The sequence below is a fragment of the Neofelis nebulosa genome, chromosome 10 (assembly GCF_028018385.1).
Source record: "Neofelis nebulosa isolate mNeoNeb1 chromosome 10, mNeoNeb1.pri, whole genome shotgun sequence".
In the NCBI taxonomy this organism is placed as follows: Eukaryota; Metazoa; Chordata; class Mammalia; order Carnivora; family Felidae; genus Neofelis; species Neofelis nebulosa.
Genome location: NC_080791.1, coordinates 15,903,908 through 15,917,848, shown reverse-complemented (window position 1 = coordinate 15,917,848; position 13,941 = coordinate 15,903,908). Strand labels below are relative to the sequence as shown.

Genomic DNA, 13,941 nt, shown 5'->3' with positions numbered 1-13,941 from the left:
ACACAAAATAGAAAGCCAGTTCTTGTTGGGCCTTTGTAGTCCCCTGTAAGGATTTTAGCTTTGAACTTGAGTGAGGTGGGAGCCACTGAAGGGTTCTGAGCAGAGGACTGACATGGTCTGACTTACTTTTTGGTGGGGTCACTCTGAATGATGTTTAGAATAGACCGTGGACAGGCAAGCCTGGAGGCGGGAGGCCATCTAGGAGCTCATTTCAGGAATTCCAGCGAGAGACGGTAGTGCCTTGGCGTTAGGAGTAGAGGTGGTAGAAAGGGACAGATCCTGGGTGTCTTTTGAGGTAGAACCAACAGGACCTCTTGGTGGATTGGTATGGAATATGAGAACTGGGAGTTAAGGATGACTGTAGCCTGAGCACCGGAAGGATGGAGTTGCCATCAGCTGAGAGGGAGAAAACTGCGGAACAGCTTTCTGGTGGGGATGGGACAGAAAATCAAGAGTTTGATTTTGGACACAAGTGCGAGGTGTCGATTAAACCACGTGCAGGTTGTGGAGGTATCACATGGGCAGTTGCATATGTGTTTAGAGTTCAGGGGAGGGGTAGGAGCTCGAGATAACAAATTTGAGAGTCATCAGGACACAGATGTTATTTAAAACCATGGGACTGGATGAGATCACCAATGGGATGAATACAGATGGAGGAAGGACTGAGCCTTATCTCTGAGATATTCCAAAGATAGGAAGCCAGAGAAAGGAAGAACCAGAACAGGAATCTGAGAAGTGAGGAAAAAAAAAAAAAAAAAAAAAAAAAAAGTAAGGAAGAAGGAAGGCCACAGGAAAGCCCTGGAAGTCAAGTGTATCATAAAGTGCATCAAACAGGAAGAGATATTCAGGGGAGTCAAATACCGCTGAAAGGTCAAACGAGATGAGGATTGAGAATGGACTCTTGCATTTAAGGTATAAGGAGAGCAGTTCCAGTGAAGTGATAGGAATGAGCACCTGACTGGAGTGGGCTCAAGAGAGAACAGGAATCAGAGACACTATTGGTAACTGTTGAGATGTTTTGCTGCAAAAGGGAGCTGATTTAGTAAAAGATGGGCTTGATCATAGCATACGTATACACTCATAGGAACAAGGGAATAGGGGAAGAAAATTAATGATGTTGGAAAGGGGAGAAATTATGGCACGAAGACACTGAAAGGAGGGAGTGGCTTTAAAACGGAGCGTGAGCAACCCAACACAGACAAGATGGGGTATATATACGGGTACAGATAGTAATGAGTAGATGATACTGTGGGAATCAGTGGAAGTTCTCCAATTGTTTCCATTTTTTTAAAGAAAAGTTGTTATTTAAGTAATCTCTGCACTCCACGTGGGGCTCAAACTCACGCCCCCAAGATCAAGAGTTGCACACAGTGCCCCACTTCAGTTTTCTTAGTAAAGTAGGAAGCCATCTGTTGACGGAAGTTACCTGTTGACAGAAGTAATTATAGCTCAGTGAAATACAGTATGATTGTCAGGTAGCATTAAATGGGTTCTTAAGGTTCTGATCAGGAACTTATATTATTAGTGAGACCAGCCACCTTAGTTGTTTTCTCCAGCTACATCCAGCTACATAGGTGCAGGTACAGAGCACAGAGACTTAGCCAGGGTTGTGGTTTGGCAAATGAGCACGACAACAAAGTGAGAGGCAAGGACAATGGGGATATATTCAGGAGAGTGATTGTGACTGACCGTGGAATAGAAGTTGGGGTAAGGAAGGAAAGGAGGACATTGGGATGGTGAGGGAGGTGGTAGCTTATGTATTGATGGTCACAGTGACTCCAAATGAATGTAGTCGGCGTATTAGTGGAAATGGGCTGGCAAGATAATAGGTGGTCAGATGGATGCGTGAATTTCAAGCTACGGAATGGTGGAAAAGATTGGTGATGACACGGGAAAAGGAAGGGAAAGACCTAATCAATGGACTTTAACAGGAACCAAGAGGCCAGTTTGTTGGATCATTTGTGTCAATGTTTTTCAAACATCAGTATGTATCGGAATCACATGGGAGAGCCGATTAGAACAGAGATTGCCAGAGTCCATCCCCAGAATTGCTAGGTAGAGCCTGAGAATTTCTAAGTTTCCTAGTGATGTTGCTGCTGCTGTGTCCAGGGACCATACTCTGAAAACTACTGATCCGTGTGTGTGTTTAAACCGTCAATTATTAAGATGGAAGTAGTTTTGTAGTGACAGTGAGGCAGGAGAAAAAAATTGTCAAGAAGCAAAAAAATAGTTTGGTGACTGATAAATTGCAACAATCGGGGATAGCGGATGTGTAATTTGATGAGATTTAAAGCTGGCTTTTATGGGGACGGGTGGGAAATTGAGTGGCTGACGCAAGGGTTGAAAGATTAAGGCAAGGCTACAGACAAGCAGATTGTCCAGGGTCTTACACATCAATATTTTATTGCCAGGAGGTAAGCTGGTTAATTCCCTTCTAAGAGAATTTCCGGTCGAATTGCTACTGTATTTATCTTGAGTGATCACAAGTGTACCAGTTCATGTTATGGTAGAAATAAAAGCTACGCTAATTAGGAAATATTAAGTCCTACGAAGCTAAATATGACCTTACCCAAGATTAGGTAGGATGACCTTTGATGGGACAATAAAGCTTCCAGAGATTGACAGTAGGGCAAAACAGGCCTGCGAGTATACAAAGTAATAAGGCCCTGTGAACATACAATGGAGGCGGGTCTACTAGGTGGTCAGGCGTGGTCAGGGCATAGACCACAACACGGCACCACTTCCTGGGCCCAACTTGTGGTGCCACTACGTGTTACTCATGGGATCCTAGCCAAATCATTTCATGTTTCTGCTACTGAATTCCTGTTAAGTGGGTCTATCACTGATGCCACTTACCTGGGAGGAAAGTAGAGGGCGAAACGAGTCAGTGCAAGTGCTCTGAAAATGGGAAGCACTATACAGTTATGAAATACGAAGAAAGAAATTTGTATGGGGCTGTCCTTAGAAATCAAGGTAGAAGAAACTTAGGTATGGAAAAGATGAGTAGAAAAGAAAGGAGAAACTGTTATCCAAGAAGAACAACGTGACACGTACAGAACAGAGGATTAAGCAGGCAATGCGGACAGTTTCACGTTCAATGTGGCCTTGAAATGAAAGCCTCATAAAGAGGCTGGTATTTGTTGACATTTAGGTTCAAGAATTTATTTTTATAAAGTGGTTTCCTTAGAAGTCACGCCTTTGAAACACAGTGACTGGGATACATGTAGAGTTGGCTTGAACTTCAGAAACTATAATCTCCCCTCTCCTCATGATGCTGTGTACTAAGAGTATCTGCATCTGGTTTTTTCTTTTTTTTTCAGTTTGAGAGAGAGAGGCAGAGAGCTAGAGCGAGAAGCCATGCAGGCACTGTCAGCACAGAGCCTGACACAGGGCTCGATCCCACGAACCGTGAGATCACGACGTGAGCCGAACTCAAGAGTCAGACGCTTAACCGACTTGAGCCACCCAGGTGCCCCACGAGTATCTGTATTTCTACGTATGGAGAGAAGTACAGGACCACCTGTACTCTCACATGTCCCCCATGCATGTTCCTGTCCTAGCCTCTGTTACCTGGAAGCGAAATTGCCTGCTGCTGTTAGGCCATACAAACGGAGGACAGAAACCGTGCCTTGTCAAAAGTCTTCGACAGTTCTCCATTCACTGGCCTTGGGACAACCCGATCCTGAGTAAGGCATGAAAGGCACCTCATGATCTGGTCCCCATTCTCCGGTCACACGTGACTACTCCTACCTGGCGATTCAGTCGTCCTTCTGTTCTTTCAGACCCTCCAATATGCCAGACTCTTTCCGACTTAATAGCTTTTACGCTGGCTGCCCAGTGGACCACGTCCCATTCTTGGCTAACTTACTCCTCTGGTTTCCTTTTGATAGTAGGTGCTCTGACAGCCTCCCCGGAACCCCCTTCTCAAATCTGCCTTAGACTCTTCCAAGCATACCTCCCGCTTCCCTCATCATAGCACTTCTCACGTTACTGTAACTGCACGCCTAATTACCGGTCTCGCCAGACCAGGCACATCATGAAGCAGGTAACGTTCAGTCTCATTTCCTGATGTTTCTCCCACTTAGCACAGCGCCCCGAGTTAGGAGGTGCGCAGTGAGTATCTGAGGGGTGCTCAAGTTGTCAGTGGCCATCACTGGGCACACACAAATTCGGTGAAAGACGGCCTCGATGGTTCTTTACTGGGAGATAAGGCATGTGGGATTTAGGAGGGCAGAAGGTAACTGGCTGGTGAGGGGAAGGTGCCACTTTAAGGAGCCCACTGCTCTTTTAACCTAAGAAAACTCTATACATGCACTTCTAGCCACCACACATCAGAGGTGCGCTGTACAGCAGACGAGGAAGTTGCAGTGAAGTGAGCAGTCAGTGTTTATTTTGAGAACTTTCTGGGGTGACCAGATGGTTGAAAAACATGACACGTCGCCAATCAACTAAGCCTTGTAGGTTAGTAGTGCTAGCTGCCTCCACACCGTGAAATGTGTGTTTTTGTTAATCTTAATACTCACTGTATGAAATGGAGAAACTCATAAAGATCACCCTTATTGTAGTAGTCAGTGATTCTCAGTCTTTTGCAATGCATATTTTAAGTTACCGAATGCCCTTTGAAGAGGCAGTTTCGGTTTTGACCACCTGTGATCAGTGCAAGAAGCAGTAAGTCAGGCATCGCTTCATTTCAAAAGAGCAGCAGCCTCTGTGTTGACTTTCCTGCCGATCACTTGGGAAAACTGTGCCGTTTACGAAGCTACAGCAGTTTTCTGAATGTGGTGGACAAATGACTGGATAAATGTTTAGTGGTGTTAAAGAAGTAATACTATACGGTGAGCCACGATGCTTTTCCAGTATGCAACCACCTTTTGGTTATCCTCAGCTGGTAAAACATGTTTTGCAATGGTTGCAAGACCGTTCTAATGGCCTTAGAAACATACCAATAAGCCATTCAAAGATGGTATGATCCCCAGAGAAGCCAACAACTGGTTAAGTCTCTTTTATATCCTCAATAAAACAGCTCAAGAAGGGGCACCTGGGTGGCTCAGTTGGTTGGGTGTCCGACTTCAGTTCAGGTCACGATCTCACAGCTCCTGCGTTCGAGCCCCATGTCGGGCTCTGTGCTGACAGTTCAGAGCCTGGATCCTGCTTTGGATTCTGCGTCTCCCTCGCTTTCTGCCCTTCTCCCATTCACACTCTTGTCTCTCAAAAATGAATAAACGTTAAAAAAAATAAAAATAAAACAGCTCAAGAAGACAGGCAGATGGCAATCATTTCTATTTATTTCAGGATATAATGTATTATTTAGACCCATGGATGATACTAAATTATAACTATTTATTTATTTAAATGTTTATTTATTTTTGAGAGAGAGTGAGTGGGGGAGGGGCAAAGGACGAGGGGGAGGATACAGAACCTGAAGCAGGCTCCAGGCTCTGAGTTGTCAGCACAAAGCCCGACGCGGAGCTTGAACTAGGGAATGGTGAGATCATGACCTGGGCCGAAGTCGGATGCTTAACCAGCTTAGCCACCGAGGCGCCCCTAAATTGTAGCTATTTAAATACCCACAGGGTATCTTATTTTTGCAAAGATAGGGTCTAAAAATCATAAAACTGGAAAAAACAGAATAGATTAATAATATAATACACATCAAAATTAGATTAAAAATGTACATCCTGGCTCTCATTTGCTATGTCCTGCGGTTAAAGACGTTACAAAGATACTCAGAATTATCACCAAGTACTCCAGCATTTATAAATACAGGTGTTATCAAAAAATTCTATCTCTGATTTTGGCAAAGAGAAACCATCCAAATTTTGTTCTCTGTATTACTAACACGATTTAACCGTATCAGTTTGGCACGTGGTATTACTGTTTTTCCTACTGTAGCAAGTTCTAGTTTTCCCAAGTCTTTCCCTGGAAAGACTTTCCCTATTCTGGAAATAAATTTATCATCCATTTTAAACACTCAGTTAGAATGTTAATCTGTTGTTCAAATTATCCTCATAAATGCATACACCAGGTTGGTATGTTCACATAGATCCTTTCCGATTTTAGGCTAAGCAAAAGACATGCACTTAGAGCTGCATTAAAGCAAAAGACAACTCCTCTTATTATCAAGAGAAACTGTGATCCTTCCATGTAGTGTCTGATAGAGAAAACATTGATTTTGATACATTATCTTATTTTATTCAAATACCAGTCTGATCACATATTGTCCAAAAACACTCAAATAACAAACCAAATACAGACAGACAGATGTTAAAGATTGGTCTTCAAACATCATAGCCAATGATGCCACGCTTGCCTATGATCTCGCCGACATAAAACCACATCCACACCTCAGTGGCCACCAAACCATTCAGCAGAGCTTCCTGAAAAAAGCAGCATAAATTTTAATGTACATTTTTTTCTTACATATTTAAAAGTATTCTTTTCCAGGAGTAAGCAACAGAATATAAGGATGCTACTCATTTAGAGGGCGATTTTAGCCCAAGTCAAGAATCACGGATGTTAAATTTGTTCAACTGCTGAGGACACTTGAACTTTCAATTATGTAAGGTAAATAGTCCAGAGCTTATAAATTCTTTCAAAGCGTTCTTTAAAGAGCTGAACTGACTTAACCCTTTCATTATTAGTTTATGAGACACTTTATGAGCCCTAAAACAACCCACATCCTGGAAAGAGCTGACACATTTAGACAGGGCATTCATATGAAAGGATAGGAATGCAAGTCTCAGAACAGACAATTCTGTCTGGCCAAAGAGAATTTGTTGAGAGTTGAAGAGCTTGGTCTTCCCCTTTATTCATTTATTATTTGGTTTAACTCTTTCCAAATATTCAGTGAATATTCAGTTTCCCAGATCAATGTTGTACTGCCCTGAGAGCAAAAAAAGCACATGACTGGCTCCTAAAAGCAATGCTGCATGCAAGCAACCATGGATCTTGAAGCTCTACTTGAAAAAAGTACTTTTCCACAACACAACTGGGTCTGTTCCTTTAAGTACCTGGATGCGAATTTTCATTTTCCCCTTCAAAAGAGACCAGAATTATTGGAAGTCTCCTGAAAAACAACGATTCTCCAGGATGTAGATTCTAAAGGCAGCAGTAATTTAGTTATTTAGGTTTTTTGTATCCTGTGTTTGGCTCAAGCAAGCAAACATAAAATCCAAGCTCCAATTCTTACAGTCTTTAGATTTTATCTGAATGCAATTCAATAACCAACCCTTCATGTTACGGGATGTGCTTGCTAGGTTTTGGTATTTGTATCTTCCATATGAGTGTTAGCCTCCTGATTGTGATACAGTCCAAGAGATCTTTTGGCTAAACTGGGAATATTTCCAGGACTACAGATTGAAAAAAAGTATAGAATCAGCAAAGTAAGGCATCCTATTTCAGCATACTGACCAAAACAGGAGAGGGAAAAAAGGTGCCCCGTAAAAATGCTCACTTCTTTGTTATACGACTAATAGGAAACGAAGACATTAAAATAGCTTGAATTATTTCAACCCAGATGACAAAATTAGAAAGGTAAATATCTTTCGCAGCAGTCAAGAAACAGATTATCTCTCATTATTTAGGTTTCGGCCTCACTGGAAAACACATGTATTAACCAAAACAATCAGAATAATCCCAAGGGAAGACATTTTCTGTTATGCACATACGTTTTCATTTAGCCTATAGTTACCTTAACTGTAAGCTGTTTGAAGCTACCAGTTTGAGCGCTCTTGACTATTTTTTTCAAGCTCTGAATAGCTGTAGGGATCTCAGCAGGGGTTGGAGGAACCAGCTCAACCTTGGCATAGTGCCAAAATGTGGCCAATCGAGGCTTCGAGTAAGTCACAGCAGCTGGAAAACAAAACAAAACAAAACAAAAAACCAGGATGAACTCACTAGAGACCGAAAGAAGCAGATGTGTGGGCTGGACACAAATATTTATTCATGCATCACATTCATTCACTGCTTGTACCAAATGTGCACCCGGTGTGAAAAGTCAAAGCTGCTCCCTGGTAACAAGAGGCTTTTAAAGATGCAGAACACCTGTGTCACAGGGACGCTCAATCAGGCAGGAAGCTAGAAACACATTCAATTATGCCACGACTTCGCTAGTGGCCAGCTAGTACTGTTACTTCATTTATGAACGGCAAACCTAGTTAACTGTAAAGTTACTAGAAGCTGGATCCAAAAGCAAGAAAACAGCAGCAACGTAACCATTATTTTCTTGGCAAAGAGAGTAGAAAATTTGAAGGGAACGGGGCAGAAGAGGAGGGAAGGAGCTACACAGAACAGCATCCTTAAGAATAAGATTAAAACTTGTCACAATGTTGGCCACAAATCCAGATGGAATTATACCAATTAGGGCCCATTTTTGGTATCCTCATCAATATGTGAATTAAATCTTTCTTTAACAAAAGCCCAGCTGCTACTCCTTCAAAACGCCACCAATGACAATAAAACCTACAAGTATTGTTCAGAGTAGCCAAAACTCAAATCTATTACTATGCTGAAATTCCTCAAGGTATTTACGATTTCAGAGAAAAAAAAAATCCATTAATAACCAGGGTAGATGTGAAACTATGGTAGTCATTTCAGCGAGAAAGGCATTTTATAAAAAATGTCACAAGACAAATGCTAACAAAAACAGCACAAATGCATGAACATCCATAAAGTGCCCACTATTGACAGATCGATTATCCAAGGTTCTTGGTACTTTTCCTATTATTAGCTTCCTGTATTTGGGTATTTCACTACTCTCAGAATTACTATCTGTATCATCCTTTGTGCTTAGAGCCATGGGTAAATCTTCAAGCAGACACAAAGCTCTAACAGACAATTCTACAAAGAAGATGAGGCCATCAAAGAGTACAAAGTCTTGTGTGATTGTCTTTAAAACTATCCTCAACACACAGATATTTCATCTTTTAAAAAAATTTTTTATGCTTGAGAGAGAAAGGGTGTGAGTGAGCAAAGCGCAGAGAGAGAGGGAGAGAGAATCTCACGCAGACTCCGCACAGTTAGCATGGAGCCCAGAGCCCGGACCATGAGCTCATGAACCGTGCGATCCTGAGCCGAAGTCAGATGCTTAACCGACCGAGCCACCCAGGTGCCCCTCATTCTTTTTTTTTTTTTTTTTTTTTTAAACTCAGTACTCTGTACACAAACACTGTACTTTAGTTGGTAAATTTGTTTTTCAGGGAGTACAGATTAAAAAGTTTGAAACTGCTTTACATATATATAAGGAATAAAACATAAATAAATGATGGGCTCAGTCAGGTAAGTGTCTGACTCTTGATTTCAGCTCTCACAGTTCATTGGATTGAGCCCCACGCTGGGCTCACACTGAAAGCGTGGAGCCTGCTCGGGGTTCTCTCTCGCCCTCTATCTCAGTGCCTGGATCTTAGTTTCAAAATACCATTGTCCAACAAAAGAAACTAGGGCTCCTTGGATAAATGGCTGATTCTAAGACTGGGGCAGGGAAAATGTAACATGAGGATCTTGTAGTACAAGTCAATGGGACAGAGATGCTAACCCTGAAAGAGTTCTGCAACAATTTGGACCAAATAAATAACATACTATTGGAGGCACTAAGTATGAAATAAATGTACAGGAGTCCACACAATAAATGTCTGAATAAACAGGGAAGGAGAACAAACCCTTCTCATAAAATTCCGCTTAATTATATGTAAATACTCCTTCCTACAGGAGATGGAATCCCTGCTGTTGGCTGCTGCTCCTAGCCCCTGCCATGGGGTAGACTTAGTTACTTGTTCTGGAGAACAGGTTATGGGAAGAGAAAAACAGTAACTTTACAGTGGAGAAATCTAGTAACACTACCTTAACCAAATGATGAAAGTTAATTTCACCAGTGATAGATGTTACATGGGTATCATGTACATCCCGATATGTGATTAGGGCACTTGTGGCATTCTTTCTCAAAACCCATAGCTCCAGGGGCGCCTGGGTGGCTCAGTCGGTTGAGCGTCCGACTTCAGCTCAGGTCACGATCTCGCGGTCTGTGAGTTCGAGCCCCGCGTCGGGCTCTGGGCTGATGGCTCAGAGCCTGGAGCCTGCTTCCGATTCTGTGTCTCCCTCTATCTCTGACCCTCCCCCATTCATGCTCTGTCTCTCTCTGTCTCAAAAATAAATTTAAAAAAAAAAACTAAAAAACAAAAAACAAAAAACAAAAAAAACCCCCATAGCTCCAGACTAATCCTGAGAAGAATACCAGACAAATCCGGACTGGGGAATTCTATAGGATACCTAGATAGATATCTACATAGACACCGTAAAGACTGTCAAGGTCATGAAAAGTAAGAAAAACTATTAAAGTCTCACATGCCAGAGGAAACTACGGAAATAACAATACAACGTGGAACCTGTACTGGCTCCTGGGACAGCAAGTGATTAATGGAAAAACTGGTACAATCCAAATAAAGTTTCAAGTTCAGCAAATAGGAAAAAAACATTAGATTCTATGACTTCTCTGGAGAAGTCTGATTATAAAATTACTTTTATAAGCTTCTTTGTATCCTTATGGGAATTAACAGACATAGGTTTTTTGTTTGTTTGTTTTTTTAAAGTAAACTATGCCAAGCACGTGGCTTGAACTCATGGCCCTGAGACCAAGAGTCACATGCTTGACTGACTGAACCACCCAGGCGCCCTTACAGACAGTCATATTTTTTAAGATTTTATTTTATTTTTTAATTTTTTTTATTTAAAAAAAATTTTTTTTTCAACGTTTTTTATTTATTTTTGGGACAGAGAGAGACAGAGCATGAACGGGGGAGGGGCAGAGAGAGAGAGGGAGACACAGAATCGGAAACAGGCTCCAGGCTCCGAGCCGTCAGCCCAGAGCCTGACGCGGGGCTCGAACTCACGGACCGCAAGATCGTGACCTGGCTGAAGTCGGACGCTTAACCGACTGCGCCACCCAGGCGCCCCTTTAATTTTTTTTAGAGAGTGAGAGCGAGAGTGAGTAGGGGAGAGGGACAGAGAGAATCTCCAGCAGGCTCCACTCTCATCTTGGAACCTTGATCTCAGGGCCCTGGGATCATGACCTGAGCTGAAACCAAAAGTCAGATGCTCAACAACTGAGCCACCCTGGCGCCCCTTAAGATTTTATTTTTAAGTTATCTCTACACCCAACATGGGGCTCAAACCCACAACTCCCGAGATCAAGAGTGCATGCTCCACCAACTGAGCCAGCCATGACCCCCAATTTTTATTTAATACTTAACATTCACATTTAATACACTGAAGTATATTACAAAGCAAAATATACTTCCATTATCTAACCTCCAGGTCCCAGCTGAGTTCTCTTCTGTGAGTACTTTTGGAAGAATAACTGCTATCTTTCAATTAAACTAATAGAGGGAAGAGTTTAGTTCATAATAAAAAAAATTTCTCGTATTACTTTTATTTTTGGATTTTATTTCTAAAATTCGTTTGCAATCGCACCACCTGAAAGATGTGAAAGCCAAGGTGGGGGGGGGGGGAAACAATCCACCTGAAACTTAAAAATTTTTGCTTCAAATCACCCACAAAGTCCAAAGGATGAAGCCACAATCCCCTCTCTTTTCACTTATGTAAAATTGTATGGAACTTTATCACCAACAGTCATCACAACAGTTACTGAGATGATCTTAGTAACACTGGAAACTCAAGTTCTTTGGGAAAATGTGTAAATTAGTAGACTGCCAGGGGCTGTGTAGGAGGAGAGAACCACGCATTATAGCAAGGCCTTCAAGAACTCATTGTTTGGCTGCTGATGGGAGGAAAGGAAGAAGTTGCATAAAAAGGTACCAATCACAATAACAATGGTTCAAAAACATTACCTTTATTTAAAAAGTTTACCTCGCCTTGGAAATAGAATGAATGGCTTGCTACCCAGCAGACAACTGCAATTATTTCCTGACAGAAGACACTCCTACTCGGGACTGTCACTGTTCGGGATTGTTCTGAAATACAGCGGCCTACCAGCGAGACTTCAGATTTATCAAACTGGAAAAACTCTTCGAATGTTAAGCTAGATAGTAAAGACTACTGTTTACAGACCTCCCTTTCTATATTTGTTGGAGTGGCGGTACTTGCCCACAAAGTCCAATTCCACCTAACATTTCCATTAAGGAAACATTTCCCAATCCGGCCAGGACAGAAAGCAGTCAACGTCCCAAAGCACACGTATCCCTAAAGATTTATGTGAACTTCCAGATACTCCATGCGAGAACCAGACAACCCGATGCGGCCGAATTTACGGTGCTTTCCCTCGTCTCTGCCCTCCTTTTCCCTCGCTCTGCTGCCAGGGCCATCCCCTCCATATTCCCAACTCCTTGAGATCGAAGGGGGCGTAATGGCGGCAGTGCCGGGCGACTGCAGGCTTCCCGAACACCTCTTCCCTCCTACAGTGTCGTGGTTATAACTCAGGGATACTAGGCCGTGCCGAGAACCCAAGCTGCAGGACAGGCGAAAGGAAGGCTAAAGGAGTCGCAGACCGGCCCCTGCTTCCCACCCCCCACCCCCCAGCCCCGGCCGTCCCGCCCCGGTTCCTGCCGGCCCCTCGAGGTACCACCGCCCGCGTCTTCCTCTCAGGTCCTCCCGTCCTGGCAGCCCGCAGCCGCGCTCACCGTTTACCAGCGCCGGGGCCCTCTCCGCGAGGTTACGGACAAACTGGGCCATGGTTAGAGGATGGAGAGTCCGTCGCCCCGGACGGCCGCTGAATGTCACCCCCCGGAAGGACCCGCCGCAGGACCCCGTTCCGCTTCCCAGGTCAGGCCTCCTCTTGGCGCGCCGGTCCCAGGTATTCAGGTGTCCTGTTATCTTTCCGGAATGTAGCTGGCCAGATTATTTTCTCCAGTCGCAGGGGAGAAAGTGGATATGAAAAGGTGAGGTCAGAGAGCACGTGGAGAGCAGTGGGATTCCGCAGAGAAACAGGCATTTCTTGGGGCAGCCGCTCGCGGAGGCCCGGAAGGCCGGCGAGCGGAGGCCGGGCGCATGCGCCGTGAGCCTCCAGTGCTTAGCGCGGCGCGGATCTGTAGTTTTTTTGCGTGGGGTGTCGTAGGCGCTTTTCTGAGAGAACGTGGGAAGTTAGGGCTGGAAGGCATCTCTAAGGTGTTCCTAGGCCAGCACGATCGTCTTCTAAAGGCAGACAGGGTCCTAAGCCAAATATGGAAAGTTATGGGCAGAGCAAGCGCCACATCACATCACCTGTCATCTGACCCAGTCCTTTGCCTTTCATTAGCTCTTTTCTAACCCCGATCTCCCCCACATCTTGTATCGAGATCTGGGCTCTCCCGGTTCACTGGTGAACCACAAGGAACTGCGCAGATGTGAACCAGAAAACATTGACTGAGGGCCTCCAGTATGCCAGGCACTTGGGAATTTAAAGAAAGCCTGTGTTAGGCAGTGACCCCATTTAAGTCTGAGATTGATAAATGGCCACATAGCTAGTGAGTGGCGGAGTTGGGATCGCAAGAGGGTTCAGTGTAAACAGGCAAGGGGCATCAGTATTCCATGAGTGGTGGTGATCTGGGAAGACTTCCAGAAAAGATTGAATTGGTGTGTAACGGAAGCTCTCTACTACACGGTTGAAATTTTATAGTTTAATATGACCGGAAGCAAAGATTATCATGTAGGGAAGTGGCATTTGATGAGAAAAACATAATGGTATGTACCCTGGAGAAACCTGAGCAGATCTGATTGATGGAACAGAGGTGGAAAGAAAAATTAGGGGTGATATCAAGGAGCCAAGAGCATCATTTCAGTGCCAAAATCAGCTGCCAAATGTTCCAGAGAAATCAAATTAAGGATGAGAAAGTTAATTTACCAATATGGAAATATTAGAGCAGTTTCAGAAAATTAGGATAGAAACCAGAGTGAGTGAATATGGCTATAAAGGAAGAGGAGTCAGAAAGCTAAATAAGGACGTGGAACATAAAT

General features: G+C 43.5%; 1 protein-coding gene across 1 annotated transcript; it reads right to left on the bottom strand.

Annotated features, from left to right (window-relative positions):
- Positions 1 to 6,166: 6,166 nt before the first annotated feature.
- ATP5MG (ATP synthase membrane subunit g) lies at positions 6,167 to 12,779 on the bottom strand. Its single transcript, XM_058686911.1, has 3 exons — positions 12,630 to 12,779; positions 7,691 to 7,851; positions 6,167 to 6,377 (listed from the first exon to the last, which is right to left on the bottom strand). Exons 1-3 carry the CDS (start codon positions 12,679 to 12,681, stop codon positions 6,279 to 6,281), a joined length of 312 nt encoding a protein of 103 aa, XP_058542894.1. The 5' UTR covers positions 12,682 to 12,779; the 3' UTR covers positions 6,167 to 6,278.
- Positions 12,780 to 13,941: the final 1,162 nt, after the last annotated feature.